Consider the following 23,407-nt stretch of genomic DNA (forward strand, 5'->3'; position numbering starts at 1 on the left):
CATGTAAGCAAAGACCCTCGGAACAGGGTTCCTGAACTGCTCTGAACAGCAGAAACAAATAACGGTAATAAAAAATTATGAGTCTCCCCCATGACAAGTATGAATTCAACAGTAGTTTCCACTGACTTATACAAATGTGTCTAAGAACTAGACTCTTTGTAATTAATGAATAGAAGCTATTACAACCAGATGACAATCTCTGAACAAGTAGGAGAAAGAGTACAGAATTCATACCCGCTCTTGCTTCAAATCTATCTCCCCTTTTATAAAGATACTTCCTTTTCTTACACTCCCTCTAACGGTTCATTGGAGCCAGTTGCCTGTTTACATTCTCTGCACTGCTGCTCTGAAAAACCCCAGAGAATATCCTGCCACTAACAAAGCTCTATCATTAAAGTTCTTGCATTCCTGTGGCCTTAAGATCCATTTCTATTACGAAAAGATTGAAAAGTTGTCAATGTAGCACTGATTTTTTAAAGTCTTGGCCTACTGCCAAAATACCAATAAAATTGTTTGTGAGAAAATGTTCCAAAGTTAGGATGACATCTCAAAGAAATGTGTGTCATTGCTTTATGTATTTTTTTTTGGGGGGGGGGAATAAGATGGGTGTTTAATGAGAGAAAAGCATAAAGGAGAGTTCATTACAACCTTCAGGCCACCATCAGACACTCTGAGTGCCAAGCACTGAAGGAAAGCCAGAAGGTGACCGGTTTCATTCTGCTGCCTGAGAGAACTATTGGAATTCAGCTGCCTCCATTGGAACAGAATCCATGATTTAGTGCTCAGCAGGACCTCAGTTTTCAGGCAGGTAGAAACAAAGTGGTCAAATTAACTTAAAACAGAATGACTCAGAAGATTATTTTCTTGATCAGCTTTAACCAATTTGTACATCTGAAACTCCAAACAGATTGAACAAAAGGGTGATTACGGAGAAATGATAGCTCTGAACATATTTGGCTATGAAAAATAAATGTTAGTGAGAAGTGCAGTATTCATGTGGAGAGATGGTATTTGAAAGTGGCTGATTTGGGGGATTAAAAGCATTGTGAGGAGTAAATCTTATATAGGTTTTGGCAATTCTACATCTGCAATTCTACTTTTAAGCCTTCTTAAGTAGAATAGTATTTTAATTTTACCAAGAACAAGTAAGTCTCTCTGATTTTAATGAAACAAACTCACATGTAAGTATGCATTGGATAGTAATCTTAAATATCCTGCCTATCTTCATGGCAGGGGAGGGGAATCTTATCCAGCCACACACCCAGCTAACTAATTGTGCCAGTGCCTGAGTCTACAGTGAGGAGAAGCCTCTTCCCACTGCTGAAGAGCTGCCCTCTTTGTTAGCAATGAGCTGGGAAATGGAAAAGAATCTAGCAAAACTGATGAGGAAATGCCACTGGCCTAATCAGGCCTGCCGGACAATTTTCCTTTATGCCAACCGTTATACAAGAAACGTAATTATTCCAGACAAATAACTTTTTACTTACCATTTGGTAGTAATAAACTAATCAACAGAATTACATGTCACCTCAGAACAAAAGAAGTTCAGTTTACTTCAGTGAGTTCAATTCCCAGCTAAGTATATAGAGGACTGAAAACTAAAGCTACCATCCTTTGCAGACAGAAATGGATGTACATCATGATCCAAGTAAATGTAAACTGGCTAAGCTGAATGGCTCAGCTCTATGACTTTTGAAGATTTTATTCAGCTTCTTCTGATATGGCTTCTTAGCAGGTTTTGAGGTTTCAACCATAAATAGATCTCCAATCAGGCATCATGTTAGCCCTGACACTTAAGACAGTCAGCAGGCTGGGAAAAGCCACTACACCTCCAGCATGAATACATAAAGATCAGAGTCCGGCTGTAAAAGTTGGCTCCAGATAGTTAAATCTTCTTACATTGTCTTCTCCCCTTTCTCTCTCCACACAGCAAAAGTGATTCTTGTTCATTGTGTGAAAGGTAAAATTATCAATATTAATTCTACCAGTGATGCTTTACTATTTCTGTTGCTTTATTCTCTTTCCTTTAGGAGCTGGTTTTGCAAAGCCAACTCTATCATTCCCACGATCAAAAACACAGTAAAAAGCTGACATAAATACATCTCCTAGAATCCACATTGGTGCTTCATTAGTGATGAGATCCAGTGGCTGGAAACCACTGAAACACAAGGCCTCTTCTCTGCTGTTTTCCTGCCAAAGAGAAACAAAGGCTGCCATTGGGTAACATGAGCTGGACCTGAAACAGGGGGCTATGGACTAGTCCCTGCAGTTTTCTTGGCAAGGTTTTCAGAAGTGGTTTGCCGTGGCCTCCTTCCTGAGGCTGAGAGATACTGGCTTTGTGATCTGACTGGCCAAGGTAACCCAGCTGGCTTTGTGCCTAAGGGGGGACTAGATCTTATAGTCTGAGAACACTAGGCAAAATTGCAAAAAACAAAAAAGTCACAAAAATATCCACTGAAATCCATATAAATTTTCTTGCATTTTTTTGTAAAAAAGAAATGAAAGAAAAGATAAAGAAGCCAAACTCAACAAATCAAGCTTAATATATTTACAAAACTGAGAACGTGACATTGACAAATTCACCCAACCCTATAAATCATTCCAAAGATTCTTTCCCCAATCTTATTACATATACTTAGCAAGCTAAGGTAGAAATGGATGCAAACTCTCGTGCACATTGGAGTTCAGATGCAGTTAGAAATAATGTACAATGGATGAATAGCATTCATCACCAAACATCTCTGAAAATAAAAGTCATCCATCAATGGGATATTGTGAATTGACAGGAGCTTCCTTGAACCAAACCCCTTAACTGCCAGTTTCTACAGTATACTGTCTATATTGCTGTTGCTTAGAAATTCAGGCAGACTAAACTTAAGACTGGGGTGAGTAGCCTGAGATCTCATGGCTGCATTTAGTCCACACACTGTAATCCCCACCCCTGTTCCCCTTTGAGTCAGTGTTGACTCCTGGCAACTGCCTGGACAAGTCCCTGCAGTTTTCTTGGCAAGATTTCAGAAGTCATTGCCTCCTTCCTAGGGCTGAGAGAGAGGGAGTGGCCCAAGGTCACCCAACTGGCTCTGTGCCTAAGGTGGGATTAGAACTCACGGTCTGTTGGTTTCTAGCCTGATGCCTCCCTCTGACCACAGCTGCCAAACTCAGTGGCCTGATTTCCCTCATTTAAACGTTAGCAAAATAAGAAGTCCTGAAATACACTTTATTATTTAATAAATATTTTATTATTATTTTAAAATAGTAATAATAATCTCACAACTGCCCTAAACCCGGAAAAACAGAAAATCCTGGTTCTACCCATATTGAAAGCAAGGGTCCATCCACTGTGGTCCTCACTTCCCAAAAATGTTTACTGTAACCATGAATCACCAAGAGGTAGACTACCTTATGAACACAGGATGCCATTAAGACAACTCTCAGTCCTCCTTTTCAGGGGGAGATGGGCGGTGATAGAAATTGGAATAATAAATAAAAATAAATAAACTTCAGAAAGTCAGCTGACACTGTGAACTAGGGTGGTCAACATGTGGCTCTCGAGATGTTTCTCAGTTACAGCTTCCAGAATCATTCCCTGATGGCCATGTTGGCTTGACCTGCTTGGGGTTCTGGTTCAGCAACATCTGGAGAAGGGTCACCATTGCTCCTTTCTACCTCTCCTGGGAGCCAACTGGGGTACACCAGGCCCATTAAACTTCTTGCAGCCAAGCCAACCGCTTACTCTGGATACTTGCCCTTGGACTACTACCACATCAGGATGACCTAATCATTGTCTCTTGATTTGGTCTCTTCTATCCTCTTCTGTTGGATCTGAATTGGAATCCCAGTCAGTAGACCACCCACAACTATGTCTCTAGTCATTTTGAGGTGTGACTGCCTGTGCCTGCACTGGATCTGATCTAAAATAATGCCTAACTATTGCATGGCTTTATGAAAGGGCCATCCCCTTCCTGCCCTAATTAGTAATCCATCACTGCATGTGAATAGAACAGATTGGGGAAAAGTCCTGCTGCTCAAGCCTTGGGGCAGGGAGGAAGCAGTTGGACTAGACAGCTGGAGCATGCCGCCTCTTCTTTAGACTGAGGGCAATGGGTTCCATTTGCTCTAAATATTACCATCACCTATCCAAGGCTGGTTAGCTCCAGATACAGTGGGCAAATCCTGTGCACAGTCTCATCACCAAATGGCAAAGCTAATTTGCTGAAGGAGAAAATAGCTCTAAAGCAGCAGCATATTCTGACTGCAAGCAGGAACTGGTGTGCTGAAGATAAGGATCAACAAATTAAAAAGTTTCCTGACCTGATTTCTAAACTCTTCCAAAATAATATTCTGTGTCAAAAATCATGCATGTAAAAATCTGCCACAGCACTTATGTCTATTGTGTGGTGCAAGAAAATGTGACAATTATTAAAGCTTGGATACATACCTTAATTATATATTGCTGTGCTGTTAATTGGAATTCTTTCTGCCCAATGGTAAAGCTTATTGGCGGCAGACTGGAAAGTCTTCTGCAGTTCACAAGAAACTGTAACATAAATCAAAGCATTCCTTGAACTAAAGTTTTGATCACCATTTATACTAACTTGCAAAGTAACATATAAGTGTTGTGCATCTGAGAAACCAACAAAAAGACATCTTCTTGTTCCTGATAATTCCTTACATCTGATCATCTATTGCATCTGAATATGGCAGTTTCATTTTTAGCAATTAAGTATAATGGTAGATGCTAGATCTATCTTCCACAGTATAAGCCAACAAACTGATACAGTGGCTTACTGAAAACAGCATAAGGAGATATTAGAACTGGTAAAGAGGCAATATTTTCTCATAAGAATGTAGTCACTGCAAATTGCTTTTCCACTGGGTAGAGCTGAATGTGCAACATCCAATCAGATGAGCACAAGGAAGTGACAGGGCTGGATAGAGCTACCCTGCGTTCTTTGACAAGGAGCTACAGATGCTGCTGGCATAAAGTTAAACTGACCATAAAAACAGAGAGTGGGCCAACAAAACAATAGCACCCTACAAATCTTCAAAAGAGTGGCTAAAGAACAAAGGGGAACTTCTTGAATCACTAAAACAGTTGTGTTGTTTGCAAGGCTCATACACTAATAAAACCATCAAAAGAGGTAGTTTGCAGTGTGTGGGCCTATGTACTGAACATTTCTTTTAAAACTGTAAAAACAGCCATGTGAGCCTTACAAAGGATGTCACTGCTTTAATGATTCAAAACAAGGTAATACATGTACAGTATGTACTGTGAAACACCATTTTCAGAGGTGTGCACAACTGCCCACTAGTCCTACGTTGCATATCAGTGGCAGCAATGATAGAAACAAGCATTATTATCAAGCCAGTCAAAGGGGCCAATCAGTATAGGTGATGATATGCAAAGTCACCTGTCAATAAAGTGGAACAGTTTTCAGAGAGGAGTACAGTTCTGAAGCTACACAGTGAAGTTCATAAGTTTAGCAATTCTTTTCCTCCTACAAAGCTGTGTTAAAATTTTCAGCCATGAAACTTAATCAAATGCACTACATTCGAGATTACTAGATTGGGTCACTATCCGAGTCTTAAAAAGAATTCACAGCCACATCTAAATACAATAACAGCCTTAAACTATACCAGTGTCCTACAGCCCATAATCATATAAGCACAACAGATGGCAGTAAAAGGTAATCAAAACATTTCAAAGGAGATCTGCATGGATTAGATCAGCTTAATCAAATAGAAACAATAAAAAATAATTGATTATGTCTCCCAGTCCAGAAAGGTACTGAGTGCTTTCAGAAGGATGGTGGCTTTCAGAACCAGCAGTTGTTGCACTGTCACTTGTTATGAATATTAGAGGTTTTTCCCATGATTTGCATAAAGTCTGTCTACCAGTTCTTCAGCCAGCATAAGACTGTTTGTTGTTTATTCGTTTAGTGGCTTCCGACTCTTCGTGACTTCATGGACCAGCCCACGCCAGAGCTTCCTGTCGGTCATCAACACCCCCAGCTCTCCCAGGGACGAGTCCGTCACCTCTAGAATATCATCCATCCACCTTGCCCTTGGTCGGCCCCTCTTCCTTTTGCCTTCCACTCTCCCTAGCATCATCATCTTCTCCAGGCTGTCCTGTCTTCTCATTATGTGGCCAAAGTATTTCAGTTTTGCCTTTAATATCATTCCCTCAAGTGAGCAGTCTGGCTTGATTTCCTGGAGGATGGACTGGTTTGATCTTCTTGCAGTCCAAGGCACTCAGAATTTTCCTCCAACACCACAGTTCAAAAGCATCTCTCTTCCTTCTCTCAGCCTTCCTTATGGTCCAGCTCTCGCAGCCATATGTTACTACAGGGAACACCATTGCTTTAACTATGCGGACCTTTGTTGTCAGTGTGATGTCTCTGCTCTTAACTATTTTATCGAGATGTGTCATTGCTCTTCTCCCAAGGATTAAGCGTCTTCTGATTTCCTGACTGCAGTCAGCATCTGCAGTAATCTTTGCACCTAGAAATACAAAGTCTTTCACTGCTTCTACATTTTCTCCCTCTATTTGCCAGTTATCGATCAAGCTGGTTGCCATAATCTTGGTTTTTTTGAGGTTTAGCTGCAAGCCAGCTTTTGCACTTTCTTCTTTCACCTTCATCATAAGGCTCCTCAGTTCCTCTTCGCTTTCAGCCATCAAAGTGGTATCATCTGCATATCTGAGATTGTTAATGTTTCCTCCAGCAATTTTAACTCCAGCCTTGGATTCCTCAAGCCCAGCATGTCGCATGATGTGTTCTGCGTACAAGTTGAATAGGTAGGGTGAGAGTATACAGCCCTGCCGTACTTCTTTCCCAATTTTAAACCAGTCCGTTGTTCCATGGTCTGTTCTTAATGTTGCTACTTGGTCGTTATACAGATTCTTCAGGAGGCAGACAAGATGACTTGGTATCCCCATACCACTAAGAACTTGCCACAATTGGTTATGGTCCACACAGTCAAAGGCTTTAGAATAGTCAATAAAACAGAAATAGATGTTTTTCTAAAACTCCCTGGCTTTTTCCATTATCCAGCGGATATTGGCAATTTGGTCCCTAGTTCCTCTGCCTTTTCTAAACCCAGCTTGTACATCTGGCAATTCTCGCTCCATGAATTGCTGAAGTCTACCTTGCAGGATCTTGAGCATTGCCTTACTGACATGTGAAATGAATGCCACTGTTCAATAGTTTGAACATTCTTTAGTGTTTCCCTTTTTTGGTATGGGGATATAAGTTGATTTTTTCCAATCAGATGGCCATTTTGTGTTTTCCAAATTTGCTGGCATATAGCATGCATTACCTTGACAGCATCATCTTGCAAGATTTTGAACAGTTCAGCTGGGATGCTGTCCTCTCCTGCTGCCTTGTTATTAGCAATGCTTCTTAAGGCCCATTCAACCTCACTCTTCAGGATGTCTGGCTCTAGCTCACTGACCACACCGTCAAAGCTATCCCCGATATTGTTATCCTTCCTATACAGGTCTTCTGTATATTCTTGCCACCTTTTCTTGATCTCTTCTTCTTCTGTTAGGTCCTTGACATCTTTGTTTTTGATCATGCCCATTTTTGCCTGGAATTTACCTCCGATGTTTCTAATTTTCTGGAAGAGGTCTCTTGTCCTTCCTATTATATTGTCTTCTTCCACTTCCACGCATTGCTTGTTTAAAAATAATTCCTTATCTCTTCTGGCTAACCTCTGGAATTTTGCATTTAATTGGGCATATCTCCCCCTATCACTGTTGCCTTTTGCTTTCCTTCTTTCTTGGGCTACTTCTAGTGTCTCAGCAGACAGACATTTTGCCTTCTTGGTTTTCTCTTTCTTTGGGATGTATTTTGTTGCCGCCTCCTGAACAATGTTGCGAACTTCTATCCATAGTTCTTCCAGGACCCTATCTACTAAGTCCAGTCCCTTAAATCGATTCTTCACCTCCACTGCATATTCCTTAGGAATATTAGTGAGCTCATATCTAGCTGATCTGTGGGTCTTCCCTAATCTCTTTAGTCTGATCCTAAATTGTGCAAGAAGAAGTTCATGATCTGAACTACAGTCAGCTCCAGGTCTTGTTTTTACCGACTGTATAGATGTCCGCCACCTTTGGCTGCAAAGGATTTAGTCAATCTGATTTCGGTGTTGTCCATCTGGGGAAGTCCATGTATAAAGCCGTCTCTTAGGTTGTTGGAAGAGGGTGTTTCTTATGCACATTGAGTTGTCTTGGCAAAATTCTATCAGCCTATGTCCTGCTTCGTTTTGTTCTCCCAGGCCATGCTTACCTGTAATTCCAGGTGTCATTTGACTGCCCACCTTAGCATTCCAGTCTCCCGTGATGAAAATAACATCTCTTTTAGGCGTGTTGTCCAGTAGGTGCTGCAGATCCTCATAGAACTGCTCTACTTCAGCTTCTTCAGCATCTGTGGTTGGGGCGTATATTTGGATCACTGTGATGTTAGATGGCTTGCCCTGAATTCGAATTGAGATCATTCTATCGTTTTTTGGATTGTATCCAAGCACTGCTTTAGCCACTTTACTATTAATTATGAAGGCTACTCCATTTCTTCTGTGGTCCTCTTGTCCACAGTAGTAGATCTGGTGGTCATTTGATATGAAGTGGCCCATTCCAGTCCATTTCAGTTCACTGATGCCCAGAATGTCTATCTTTAATCTTGACATCTCACCAATAACCACATCCAATTTGCCCTGGCTCATAGATCTTACATTCCAGGCTCCAATGGTGTGTTGATCCTTAGAACATCGGATTTGCCGTTCACCATCAGCACCGTTGGCCGCTAGCCGTCCTTTCGGCTTTGAGCTGGCTGCGTCATCATGTCTGGGGCTAGTTGAACTCATCATCTGTTCCTCCCCAGTAGCATTTTGACCATCTTCCGACCTGGGGGTCTCATCTTCCGATGGTATACCGACATATCTCTGGTTGTACTGATCCATTTAGTTTTCATGGCAAGAATACTGGGGTGGGTTGCCATTACCTTCCGCAGGGATCGCATTTAGTCTGACCTCTCTGTCATGACCTTCCCGTCTTGGGTGGCCCTTCATGGTTTAGCTCATGGCATCATTGAGGTGCTCAAGCTCCAGCACCACGACAGGGTAACAATCCTTTGCTGAAGAGCATAAGACTATACCAATATAAAATTTCTTCTCTCACAATTCCTATCCTGTCGCAAGAGAAATGCCTCCAGAATGGTGGTGCCCTTATTTAACATGAACAGGGGAAGTTAAGGAAAAGGGTGGGTGGATTGTCTCCCACCCCGCTCTACCCAATGCCACTAGCCAGTGGGAAAATAGCCATCAATCTCTTTCCCCAACAGGCTTCAACTATATATATATTGAAATTGAATAAAGTGCTTATTAAAATACTTTTTAAAAACAGGGACGTGGAAAAGGCTGGAGAGCAAGTGAGCATCCGTCAAAAGTAGTTTGAGGCTTTGTACAAACTGTAATGGGAGCTAATTCTGTACCTTCCAGTGCCTATCAGCAAGTCTGAGAAACAGGATTGAACTGTAAATAGGAAGAGATCCTGCTTCACTGCATGTGCTCCCCAGCTCCTTTCAGCTGTTTTTTTCTATTCCTCCTGAAGGCAGGTTTACCACTCTTTTAGAAGAACATGAACCTGTGTTCAAAAGTACCCAATTAACAGCTGACCAATGGGGAGTGGTTGCTCAAAATTCACTCCCATTTTGCCTTGCAACTTCACATTTTTCAATTGTTAAGTCAGGCTTTTAAACATGGGTTTAGCATTCTTTTGAAAAAGCAATTAAAACTATGTTCAACAACGATGACAGACCCACGGGGGTGGGGGGGTGGGTTGTGCCATGAAGCAGCAGCAGAGGAAGCTTCTCACTATCCTTCTTAACCCCACAAGCTCATCTCTCACTTCCACCACTGGTCTGCTGCTATTTGAGCCAATCCCAGTCCCAAGCTGGGGGATTGGATCAGAGATGTGATGGATAAAAGAGAGAGCCTGTTTTGAAAATTATGGGCTGTGTTGCTGCCCAGTAAAGAATGACCCTGAAGAAGAGCACCCAGGGTCTGGGCTGCAAAATCCAGATGAGAGTAGAGATACAGCAAGCCTTCTTTACTGCCATCAAGTGGTCATCCAAATGTTTGCAGCCCAGACCTGATAGCCCTAGAGTAAAAAGGCTGGCCAGTTCATCTAACCATCTTCCATTTAGTGCCTTCCCCTATATGGTGGAACAACTTGTTCCAAGTCAGCATGGCCAGAATGCTTGGGAATTATGAATTTGGCAATGCTGGCTTAGCATTATGACCTCAGTAGTCCAACACTCTTGGAGAGCATCAAGTTGGCCAAGCCTCATAAGAAAGATACTGTATTAATTCATAGCCAGAAGAATCAAGGATAATCCAGATAGGTCATCAAACAAAACTAGGAGTCTTATGGCTTGATAAATATTTTTTAAATGTGCAAATTCAGTTAATATTAATGTATTTATTTGTATTTAATATTAATGTATTTATATTAATCTATTAATTTGTATAATGTTTCAAGTTCTTCACCCTTGGGTTGTTGTAAGGTCATCTTTACAATAATCCCATAAAGTATTGTCACTTATAGCTGAGTGGGGAAAGAGTGAGAAAGCTAAGCCTGAACTTACCTGATGTGTTTGTGGCAGAGGAAAGATTAAAAACAGAAACTTCCTAATTTTCACTCTTCCACACCAGCATCCATTGTAGAGAAGACATTTGCTCCAAATAAAGCAGAGAAATCCTCTGTAAATAAATGCCAAATTGTCTCTTTTCAAAAACACAGCCTCTTCCATTTCCAGCAGCATCTATGCCAGGTTCCACATATGTTAAATATGGGCATAGTGGATAAAAGGGTTATAACAAAAACTTCATTTTTAATTTTACATTTCAGCAAAACAAATCTTGACTTGTGCTTTAGTATATCTCTTATTTCAAGAGTTCTTTTTCTCTTAATATGATTGAGTCACCATCATATCAACAGTTTTTATCCTTTCCAGCCCAGAATTTTATTTACCTCTCCAGAAGAACTGGGAACGGCTCCAACTTTTGCTTGTAGTTTTTTTATATCTTGGAATGGACCAGTAATAAGAGAGGTTCCTGAATCGACCATAGCTTCACAGCCGTTTTTACAAGCTATGATCTGTCCCTGGATTTTCACACTGCATTATTGGATGTGGGAAGCATGAAAGGGATGGGGGGGAAAGTGCAGACATTCATAGTCTTGAAACAAACTAAAAGTAGTTGGAATAAGTGAATAAAAAAGCAAACAAAATTAAATAGCTATAAAAACAGCCAACCTCAAATCTGTTTTCTGTCTGTGTATTACACACACACATTCAGAAATATTATATCTGTATTCTACTTTAATGTCATTTGTATTTTTGCATATTGTAAAGAGAAAGTAATGCTACAATCTCACAGATACCTGTTGTAAAATCCTGTAGTAGTAAATATGTACTAGATTATCATCTAGCCCAAGCAAATATTTAATTTATTTTATTTATAATGGGAGCATGAGAAAACCATGCTTCTGGTTTTCTTTTAAAAAGCAAAAAAAAATTAATGTATTTCTGTATTATGTAGTCATATTAGTTTTACCTGTATGATATAATCTTCAATAAAATTATTGGAAAACCATTCTGGTCTAGTGGTTAAGGCAATGGGCTAGAAACTGGGAGTCTGTGAGTTCTAGTACCGCCTTAGGCATGAAAGCTGGCTGAGTGACCTTGGGCCAGTCCCTCTCTCTCACTCCAGCTCACCTCACAGGGTTGTTGTTGTGGGGGAAATAGGAGGAGGGAGGAGTATTTGGTATGTTTGCCACCTTGAGTTCTTTATGAAAATAATAAAGGCAGGATAGGAAATAAATAAATAAATAAAACAAAAATATTCAGTGATATTCAGAGGAAACAACTTGGGGTTGCTTTCTGTGAGATCTGTCTCTTCTTTTGAAAAAGTTTTTATAAGTGAAAATATTAAAAGAAAATTAAATTATATAGTTAAAGTAAGTCTGCTCTGCAATAAAATTATAGTTATATAAAAATTGTCCACATAAAAAATTATGAACACCTATGTAAAATGCACAACTTACAATTGTTTTTTTTTGAGAGTGAGAGGTGAGCACATGTTTTAAAAATCATGGAAGGACAAATTGCATGATAAATGTCGCAGCTAGCTTGCTTTTTATGGCCCTGCTGGATATGTCCTCCAATGAGCAGGATGGTGAGAAAGTAGAATCAAGCGTATCTGGGGACAACCATCTTGGCTTGGGCGATTCCAGTAAGGGTAGAGTAACAACAGAGCCAATGACTCCACTCTCACTGAGGCAGTTCCAGGAAGCCCCAGGACTCTTTGCCTGCACCCTCAGCCCTTCAGACTCTGAAGTCCAGCCACCAGTCCTAAGCAGAGGTGGGTGATAAAGATTCAGCCACAGAGAGAGCAACTCATAGATTGGAGAGACTTGCCAGGAAACAAGACAACGGAAGAGCCAATGCTGAGGAGTCAGCTGCTGCAGCTGTCTATTAGATGAAGGCTCAGCAGGGCTGGTGTATTGGCCTCCCTTCCTGGAACAGATGCCGAGAACAATTTTTCAGGCCTCAGCTCTGTCACATTTAGCTGGCTGTGCCATGTCTAGAACTCTGGATCCCACCTCACTGTGTCTCTTGTCTTGTCCCCTGAATTTTTCACTTGTTTGTTGGATTCCTGGTCTCGATCTATGCCAACCCTGTGACTATGTTCACAGTTGCTATCATAACATATTGGTAAAAAGGATCTTTTCTTTTAAAAATTCTTCCTGAGCTCGCATATCACTGGACTGTGGCTGGCAGCCAGCAGTGCAGGCACAGAAAATTGGTTCTCATACTCAAGTGTGGGCATAATATTTATAGATCGGTTATGGTTGGTCTGCTTTATCAAGGGTCAGAAGTTGTTTCTATACACCTACCTCAAGATGTCTGTTTTAGCAAACTTACTTGTCAATAGGAATTTGCCAGTAATCTTTCCGAGTGACAGGAACCCAGTGAACAGGCCCAGTGTAGAGTGAATGGTCTATACCTCCAAATATCAATTCACTCCCATCCTCAAAACCATCTCTGAAAAGATGAAATGCATTGTGCTGATCAGCAAAAGATGCAGTTGTCAAACTGAATGAGAATGCATGCTGGGACTCAGAGGAGAATATTTGAAATAAAATTAGGGATGGTAAAGAAATCTGTTATAGATTTATTTCCAAGAAAAATGCTGTAACCTGTCAAAATGGAAGCAATATGTTGTAGTATGAATCATCAAATTATTAACATCTACCACAAAATATTTCTCAGCAAAAAATTGCATACAAAACAGTGCATATTGGGGGAGGTTTCATACAATGCATAAATATTTGAGAAAGTTGTGTATCATGTATATAACTGGAAATGCTGTATAGATACAAATAAATTAGGGAGATATGCTTGTAGGACATGTAATAATCTATACTTAGGAAAAGTTGCTCATAGAAACATGGATTTTCTTAATTTTTTTAAAAAATGCAAAGTAATGCAGTTAGCTTTGATCAAACAGGCTGGCTGAAAATTAGCAGGTAATCATATTGTTGTGGTTTGGTGGTTTATTTTGAGAGAAGGGAACCCCAGTGGCTGCAAAACAAGAGTTTTCCAACTGTATTTAACTATGAGCTGTGAATAGTGTACCCCAGAATATATAATACACAATTAGGTGAACCAATACCCTTCTTGTATATGTATCAATCTTTTGAGGCAGAGCTGGATCATTTCCCCAAAAAGGCAATAGCATGTGGATTGAGTAGACGTTGATCAACTGATGCATCTATTTCTCCTCCATTCATATCTATTAAAGTTCTTCCTTCTTTTCACATGAAAATACTGACCTGTTCAAGAGGAAGGAAAATACAGGCTCTTCAACCAAATGCTGCTGCATCATATTGTCAAAGACTGGAAGAGCTTCCACCACAGACAAGGGAGGATATGCCAAGCCCAGCACGCCATCGAAATGTGCGGAGATAAAGGTGGTGCCCGGCTCAAAGACAGATTCACCAAAGCCTTGGGCCGCAATGGAAATGTTGCTAATCTGTTCATGGATTTTAAGAGAAAAACAATATGAAAAAAATACTGTAGCTGCATAGCAAGTGAACCATTTCAAGAGAATTCCCCAATTTGCATTGTTTTTAAAGAGGTAAAGATAAAGTCTCCTTCAGATCAAGCTTCACTCTTAATGACTTCCTGGACATGTCTGTGTGGTTTTCTCAACAACCATACAAACGTAGTTTGCTATTGCCTTCTTCTGGAATGTGTTTTCAACTTCTGAAGGTACCCTACTGCCCTCATCCAAGTATTAACAGTTTCTAACTATTCAAGGTTTGTTTTTTGACTTCAAGTTCTTACATAGGTTAACATAACTTTGGGAGAAAATATAGTAATCAAAGATGTAAATGTGGTGTTGACTTATACTTCTAAATTATGGAATTGATATTTTATGAAAACTCTGGCTTTTGCAAGCCTGGGCTTCAGCAAGGTAGATAGATAGATAGATAGATAGATAGATAGATAGATAGATAGATAGATAGATAGATAGATAGATAGATAGATAGATAGAGTCATTCATTCATTCATTCTCATTCGTTCATTCTTCATTCATTCATTCATTCATTCAGTTTGATGCCACCTGACTTCAAACAACTCTGGACAGCTCACAATATACCAAACAATATAAAAACAATATAATAGAAGCTACAGACAACAAACTGAGACTCAGTCAAATACGAAGAAAGAAAGGCAAGATGGTGAATCTAGCAAACCCCAAAACATCCCAACACCAACATCCAGCAAAGGGGGCACCAACCACCCTAGTCCAAGGCCTGGGAGAACAACCAGATCTTTATGGTACTTCAGAATGCTAACAGGGTAGGAGCCGCCTGGATGTCTGGAGGAACCTCATTTTAAAGGGGAGGCATTGCTTCCCAAGTCCTGATAGATGACATTGTTTAATCAAAGAAACTGAGAGTATACGCAAGCTCTGTCAGCTCAAATTGGCTGAGCAGACAGCACAGGAAATAGGCAGTAGCTCAGACAACCAGGACCTATTCCAAGTAGGGCCCTATAGGTCATAACCAGGACCTTGAATCTCACCCACAAGCAAACTGGCAACCAGTGCAGCTCACAGGGCAGAGATATCACATAGCATACCAAAGCATGCCCATAACTGCCACATTCTGAACCAGTTGATGCTTCTGAGTGCTCTTCAAAAGCAATCCCATGTGGAGTGCATTGCAATGGTCGGGTTGTAAAGTGTCTGGAGTGTGAGTGACTGACTAAAAGATCTCCCAGTCCAGGAAAGGGCACAACTGGCACACCAGATGAAGCTATGCAAAAACCTTCCTGGTTATAGCTGCCACCCGCTCTGAATATGTTGAAGCTAAATGTCACCAGAGAGTTAGCCAACATATATTGCAATCCTTCCAAGCCTTCCTTCAAAACTTTAGCTTAATTCTTTATAAAAGAGAATTGGCCTTATTTATCTCCAGCAATTTATTTCTTAATTCCAGTACATACACATTCTCAGAAAACATAAAACCCTTGAAGATAACAGCAGTTGTCTCACCCGGACTATGTCTTTGGAAGAAATTCCCATGAGATGCCCAGTGCCATATCGCAGAGAAAATTGCTGCCCTCCATATTTATAGGAATGGGACAAAAATGACTTGAATTTTTGATGAATTTCTGTAAAAATAAAGTTTGCTCTTAACCCGTTACTTCTTCTTGAAAGTAGGATTAACTCTTAAAAATATTCCTCACCAAAATAAATGCATGAAATTAAAGTATGTTCATAGTCCAGGGCCAAACTATCTGGCAGAAAGCAGAGCCAACCCTTTGATTAAGCAGAATGAGATAGCTGCTTTATGTGACAGATGCTAAGAGCAAAGTGAGCTGTTGGAGGGCAGAACTGGATGATCCATGAAGTCTGCTCCATGTTCCTTTAGCTAGCCTTCTCTTGGGACATGCCATAGAACACTGTTTCTCAACCTTGGGAACTTTAAGATGTGTGGACTTCAACTCCCAGAATTCCCCAGCCAGCCATTCTGGGAGTCGAAGTCCATATATCTTAAAGTTCCCAAGGTTGAGAAACACTGTCATAGAGGGAGCTGAGGTAAGATTTAAAATACCAGTCTATTCAGTTTCTGTACATGTGATGGAAGGATGTCACCTTCTTGTTTGTTCAGACAGAAAAATATTGTGGGGTGGCCCTTGGCAAAGCTGATAATTGGATCTGAATGTTAAGCAATTCAAAGTATACTGAGGAGACTCTCTTACCAAGAGAAAGGTTCAAAAATGTTCCTGACCCACCCCAAATCTAGTTTCCTTACTTAAAACACCAGGGAGATATTCTGCAGCTAAAGATGTTTTATTCTTGACAGCTTATGAATAATGGCTGTAGGAATTTTTCCTACTAAGGGAGAATAATCACTTGATCAACAATTAGATTCCGATTCAAGATACATGCAGTGCTTTTGTGGGTATGAATATCTCTACCTAGGTCTATCATGATTATAGATGATTTAGAAACCAAGCCTTATAAGGACTGGCTGAAGGAGTCGGGTATGTTAGAACATGTTGACCTACAGTATAAGGTCCCTTTCAGCTCAAGCATTCTATTATTCTTTCATCTTGATTATTTTAGTTCTATACAGACTTTCCTCCTTCCTCAGGTAAAAGCAGTTTACAAAAATATGAACAATAAAATCACAAATTCTACAAGAATCAATAAAAATACAAAAATCAAAACAAAGTTCATTAAAATAAATGGGACAACTCCAAAATGACATAAATTTTGCAGAGTTGAATCATCTAACTGAAATGAATGGGAAATGTCAGCAGAGAAGAAGCCTCAAAGGGGGTTCCATGTCCATGAGAAATCATTGCATTGGAGCCAGGCATGCACAAAATTTAGCAATTCTTTTCCCTAGTTTCTTGTATAATGACAGAATTCTCTAGTGCAGAATTTAGATTTTAAATTGTTGATTTTCTTTAAATATTTGAATGATAAAAATATTTCTTACCACAAGCATCACTGATGCAATATGCTGATGGTACCCAAAAATCAGCAGATCCAGTGTCAAATACCACAGTGAATTTCTGAGGGGGGGTGCCAATGCTCACCTCTCCATAGTACTGGGCCTAGGGGGAAAAAGACATCCATCAGTTCAGTAGTCAGTCATCTGCCAACTTACAGCTTGCTCTAAACCCCTTTTAGTCCTAAGCCCTCAGCCCAGGCCTCTCGTAAGAAAGGACAGTATGGAGGGTTTCTCTCATAGCTAGCCTTCCCACCTGTACAGTATAAGAATGAATTGTTCTTGACTAAAGTATTGTGCAGATCCTATTAATCACCTGGAAAAAAATTTAGTTTGGAACTCTGATATCTAGAATTTCAGCTTCAGCTTTAGAATTATTACTTTGTAAATACAGATAATTAGTTATGGCTTTAGAAAGGCCATTGGCTCCACTGTGCCCTCTGCTATCTAACTGGCATCTCGCTCTGATTAGTGGACCCTGTGATTCTGATAAACACACTTAATAGAACCCATAAGCCTAAAGTCTATCATACTATTAGCACAGACAATGTTATGATAAACTTAGATAAAGAGAGTTGATTTTTGCTAGTTCCTTCAGCTCCACATGCCACCTTTAACTCTATTTGGGTTGTTTCCCTGCCCTTAAGAAAAAAAATACAGGGAGCATAGGAGGAACTGACAGAAACCCTTCCATTAATGGAAGATCCTTCTACATCAAAGATCTTTTCAGGAAATCAATGCACAATTGGATTCAGCTTATTATGCTTTTACTATTTATTTGTTTACCTGCTTTTAATTTGTATTATAAATGTAAACCATAAAATAGTTCGAATCCAAAGTCTATGCTCATGAAATTGGATTTCCCCATTTTTTCTTCCCCATAGATTCTTTTGGTTTCCAAAAGCTTTTCCTTAGGTGTGAGGAGGATGCTCAGAAAAACCCCAAGAAGTCATATGGGAAACAGGGGTGAAAGGAGAAATAAGAAAAAGAGATCAATGTATGGCAGATCAAACAAGACTTAGGAAAGGCATTTTGAGCAGTACAGAAATCTATTGTGGGAGGAGGGGATAATACTGTGTGGGGTGCTGAATCCAAATCAATCAAATAAACTCCACTATTGGTTGTTGTTGTTTTGGGGTTTAGGTTTGTTTGTTTGTTGTTGTTGTTGTTTGCATACTCAGATTAATTCAGCATATTAGAACTTGATCATGCACTTTGTGAAGTGCATATGCGTTTCTATACAAATGTTTGTATTAAGTATTTTTAAAAATTTCCATTTATATTCTGCCATTATGCCCATATGGCACTCAACTATAATAAAGCATAAATACTTAAGACATTGCAAAAAGCATTGTAACCTAATTCAAATTGAACAGGCCTGGCTAATAGGAAGGTCTTAACTCCCATTCTAAAACTGGAAAAAGTGGATATTGATCTCAATTCCTGGATGCAGCATGGATGCAGTGTAGGGAAGGGACTCCCCCATATGCCTGACAAGAAGCCCTCAGAGAGTGAGGGCATCTGAAGACAGCGTCTCTTCCTGATCTTGGTGTTTATAACAGCTTAGGTGGTGCCACAGGTAATCAGGATTTTTTGCCTAGGGCTTTAAATGGTATCCAGAAAGCAACTGCCAACCACTGCAGATCTTTAACAGGGATTCAACTTACTCCCAATAATGTGTACCAGTCAGCTGCCTGGCTGCTAGATTTTACACCAAATGCAGCTTTGGACACTGTTCAAGGATTGCCCAACATGAAATACATGAAATGTATTATAGTCGGCCCTGGGAACGTTGGCCAAGTCCAGCAGCTCAGGAATGGTTACATAAAGCACAGTGCAAATACACTCCTTGCGGTCATTGTCACATGGGAATCCAAAGCTATCTGGGGGGTTAAGGAGCAAACTGTGGAATTGTTTTTTTCAGGGGAAGTACAACTCCATTCAAAACCACTTAAGCACCACTCACAAAGGATGGGTTTCTGTCCACCAGTAGTTTCCCCATCTTATCTGGATTGAATTTTAGTTCATTTGGTCTTATCCAGCCATTATCAAACTTAGGCAACTGTCAGGGAGATCAGAGCATCCTGTACAAATAACTGCAGAGCTGGGTGTCATCAGCATACACCAGTGACATCTCACTCCAAGGCTCCACATGAACTCTGCCAGCAAATTCATGTATTGTGAAGCTTGAAAAAATCCTGAGGTTGATAAAAAAAAGTGAGCCATTGAATCTAAGATGCCAAAGAGAATCAGTCATTGTTGCCTTCAGAAGTTTATCAGGATTCTTCTCCATACCAAACCAGAGACCATCATAACCACAGCTGACAATCTATTTTTAGGAATTAACTGGCATCTGCTAGATTATGACATGATTGTGTGTGCCAAGAATACTATCAGTGAGTTTAACTGTGAGTGTCTGATCGGTATTTTCATTTGCTTTGATTGGTAATTCACATTTTGCATATTTTGTTCATCTAGGCCAGTGTTTCTCAACCTTGCTGGCTGGGGAATTCTGGGAGATGAAGTCTACCTCTCTTAAAGGGGCTAAGGTGGAGAAACACAAGTCTAGGCGAAAGGTCAAAAGAGGCCAATTCAGTGCTGTTCCAGGAAAGGTTTCCATTCCTCTCAACATAGTCCCTTGATGGAAGGAAAACTCTCATGCTGTGGAACAGAAACAAATATAATATCTGACAACACCTTCAAGCAAAACTTTTAATTAATTAATTAATTAATTAATTTTATATCCTGCCTTTATTATTATTATAAATAACTCAAGGCAGGGAACATACCTATTACTCCTTCCTCCTCTTATTTTCCCCACAACAACAGCCCTGTGAGGTGAGTTGGGCTGAGAGAGAGTGACTGGCCCAAGGTCACCCAGCCGGCTTTCATGTCTCGGGCAGGACTAGAACTCACAGTCTCCTGGTTTCTAGCCCAGAACCTTAACCACTAGACCAAACTGGCTCTCTTTGGTCAGTTTAAACTTTAGTTACTCACCATGCCAAAAACCCTCACATTTTTTAAAACAAAGCAGATTAAAGTTAAACATGGCAAATAAGAACAATTACAAAAAAATTGACTAAAGCTGAGTTCAGGGCATGATAGCTAGGGGGGAAAAAGCTGTGGTGTCCCCCTTCCCTCAGTGCCCTAAACCCATGCTTATTTTGCTTAATGGTTGATCCAGGGCTGTCCCAGCCTGTTCTCTTCATTCCATTGTCTAGGAATATACTCACATTCATGTAATCATGAAGCTTTTCCTTTGCAGTTCCCATGGACAAAAGAGTATCTGATGGAAAGCAACGATAGTACTTCCGAGCAAAACTTTCAGGTAAATTATCCCTCCAAAACTGTTCCAGTTCTCCTCTTTTTCGAAGTACATGTCGGATAGAGTTAAACTGAACTAGTGGAATCCTGATTGAATAATATAAATATAGATTTGAATGTTGGCACTGGCACCTCCCAAATGTCAGGACTTGCATTGTTTCTCTGCTTTGAGATTTGGTGAACTCACTGATACTATTATCAAAGTATACTTTATCTCATATAACCCTTAGTTTAATTGGACACACTCACTGGAAGCGAACCATTTAGATCTTGTCCATGAGAAAATGTGGCCACTGACAATTAAAAAGCTAGCTGTTACATGCAAGCCATCTAGGGAGATGCTGGTCTTGGACGCAGTGTGGGGCACTCTGTGCTGGTTCCATCTGGAAGACCTCAGGCCACAGAAGCGTGTCTTAAGCATGTCTTAGTCTTAGTTGCTAGCAATCACTGACTGGAGCTAAGGGAGACTCACTGTTGGATTAGCCAGATGGACCCTCCTCCAACCCAAAACATCAGCTCAAAAAATGAAACATAACAGGGTAGCTTATGGAAGAAGGAAATTATGATGTAACCTTAGAGAGAGAGGGTAAAATATTAATGCATTGATAACTGCTGTCAAAAATATCAGAAGCTCCTTCTTTCTAATCTTTTCTTCTTTTTTCTTTTTCTTTCTTTCTAATCTTTTCTTTTTTCTTTTTCTATTTTACTTATTCACTATTCTTTTTGTTTGTTTGTTTCCTAGTATTTGTATTGCTTTTCTTTTGTTAAAAATTTCTTCAAAAATATATATATAAATGTGTGTGTCTGTGAAACATAACACTTGAGAGGCTCATCAGGAGATGACTACATGTAGTATGTCCCCTAGTTCCATACCAAATAAATTAGGTTTAGTGATTAAATAATCTGGCCTAGTAAAAGAGAGTCCCTTTGGAACTGAATGGATGTGATTGTAAACTTTTGTGCATGCATGTGAGAAAGAACATTCTTGGTTTTGCCAGCAATGAAAACCAGTGTCATTCTCTAATAAATACCTTCCTACATTATTTAAACATCATAATCTTTTCTAAAGAAGCTTTTGAAGTAAGCTGATACATTTCTTTCATATTGCTATATAGACACACAGATAAGAATGCTCTGAAATTCTTCCTTACCTTGTTAGAGCAGTGATGAATGGCATATAAACCAGAGTTACTAAGAGAACCTTCATGCCTTCACTGTATTGAAAATGAAAATGCAGCTGATTTCTTTGAGCAATTGCTCTTTTATGTTTTACTGTGGTTCATTGGAGCACAATCACCTTTCAGTGAGTCAATCAGTAGGTGAGGGTCAGGAGCTGCTTGGCAGTACATCTGCAATGTGCTGTAAAAGTACGGCTGTTTGTGTAAATATTGTACCTGTTAGGGGTGGGCAGACACCACATTGGGATTTAATGGTAGATCATTGAACTATTTTAGTAGATCAGTACATTTCCTGACACAAATTATTTTAACACCTAATTGCACACAGGTCATTGAAAGCCTTACCTCCAAGTCTAAGTGAGCATGGATCACTTGTGACCAAATGTCTGAAGGAATGCTTGTTTCTGGAGCATCCTGCCTGTTCACTGAGTTAAGAGAGTGGGCATCTCTGCAAATTTTTATCTGAAGAAATATATTGCATTTATTAATTATGATGGATTTGAAATGTACGGTATATGCTGGTCTATGACTATAAAGAAGTCTTTTTACTATTACAGTATACATTTACAGAGTTTGGCATGAGATTAAAATACTTCTGTTTGCCCAGAAATTTTTTAAAAATTTAATTATCTTCTATAGCTATTTTAACAATGTCTATTCAGTTTTAGTTGAGATTAATTTGGTTGCTGGTTATGGCATTTAAATGACCTTGTCTGTATTGGATTGGATTGTAATATTGTAATAATATTTTGTTTTCAGAATTTAATGTATGCTACTTGAGCATCCTTATGATGAACGTATAGTAGGAAAACAGTGAACAAATAATAAATTCAGAACTCTGTAAAAATATGAACATCACACAGCTAAATGACTCAATAGAGGAAACTAATTTGACCTTGTCTTACTTCAGAACCAGTGATTTCATGGTCATAGTGAACTAAAATTGAGGAAAACACAATTCAAATCATATCCAGCCGTTAACATTAGTCTAGTAATCTTTTTCCCAGCCTTACAAGTTTATTGTAGGATAAAATATTGGCAAAGATAAAAACTACACATTGGGCCCTAAATAACCTAGAAGAAGGGTGGGATATGAATAAAACAAATCAGCTTCTCACTGGGTGTTAAAGAATGCCTTTAATTTTCCTTACAGTCCAAAGAAGCAGGTTAAAGCCTTGCACTCTAATTCATCAGTGCAAGTTATTCTAGCAAAATATAGTCACCTCTGGTGGGAGGAAAAATCAATCTGCAACAAAAATTATCCTGTACCAAAAATAGTAACTCAAAAGTCTGGTCTTCATTCAGCTATATCCCTAAGCAGATTTGTGTATTTTTCAGCTCGAAAAAAAAAAAAGTTGTTTCACATGACACCATTCCTCTCTGACACCCAAAGCCACCTTGTGAAGGGGCTCTCATTCTTTGCAGACAAAGCGGCAAGGACTGTTTTTCTTAAAGCTTCCATCTTTCAGAGGCAGAATAAATGTATTAATCAGTTCCCACCCCTACCCTACCCCCACACACACCAGAGACTTTTCAGAATTCATTCTCTGCAATATTTTGTTTCATGCCCTGATCTCCCTGCTGAGACTTTGACTTCATCAATGGTCACAAGTTGCAGTCACCTGAGGTCACAGTGATCTATGTTGATAAACCAGATTAATGGTTAAATGGTAAGCCAGAGCTTCCCACCTAAATTTTATATTGTAGTACATCCTAAAAAAATACTGAACACTAAAGAAATGTAATAAAGCACAAATAAACTGTCATATTTATTGAATAATTAATATTTAAGATAACAAAAAGCCACATTCTG

The 23,407-nt window shown here is 39.6% G+C and overlaps 1 protein-coding gene across 1 annotated transcript; it reads right to left on the reverse strand.

Annotated features, from left to right (window-relative positions):
• Window positions 1–1,397: 1,397 nt before the first annotated feature.
• Window positions 1,398–21,623, reverse strand: LOC134501036 (cathepsin E-like). The gene is made up of 9 exons (XM_063308590.1): window positions 21,568–21,623; window positions 20,326–20,503; window positions 17,081–17,198; window positions 15,625–15,743; window positions 13,895–14,094; window positions 12,984–13,103; window positions 11,030–11,174; window positions 4,439–4,537; window positions 1,398–2,190 (listed from the first exon to the last, which is right to left on the reverse strand). The coding sequence occupies exons 1-9, from the start codon at window positions 21,621–21,623 to the stop codon at window positions 1,999–2,001; spliced, it is 1,227 nt and encodes a 408-aa protein (XP_063164660.1). The 3' UTR covers window positions 1,398–1,998.
• Between the last annotated feature and the right edge of the window lie 1,784 nt (window positions 21,624–23,407).

This window comes from Candoia aspera, chromosome 7 (genome assembly GCF_035149785.1).
Source record: "Candoia aspera isolate rCanAsp1 chromosome 7, rCanAsp1.hap2, whole genome shotgun sequence".
In the NCBI taxonomy this organism is placed as follows: Eukaryota; Metazoa; Chordata; class Lepidosauria; order Squamata; family Boidae; genus Candoia; species Candoia aspera.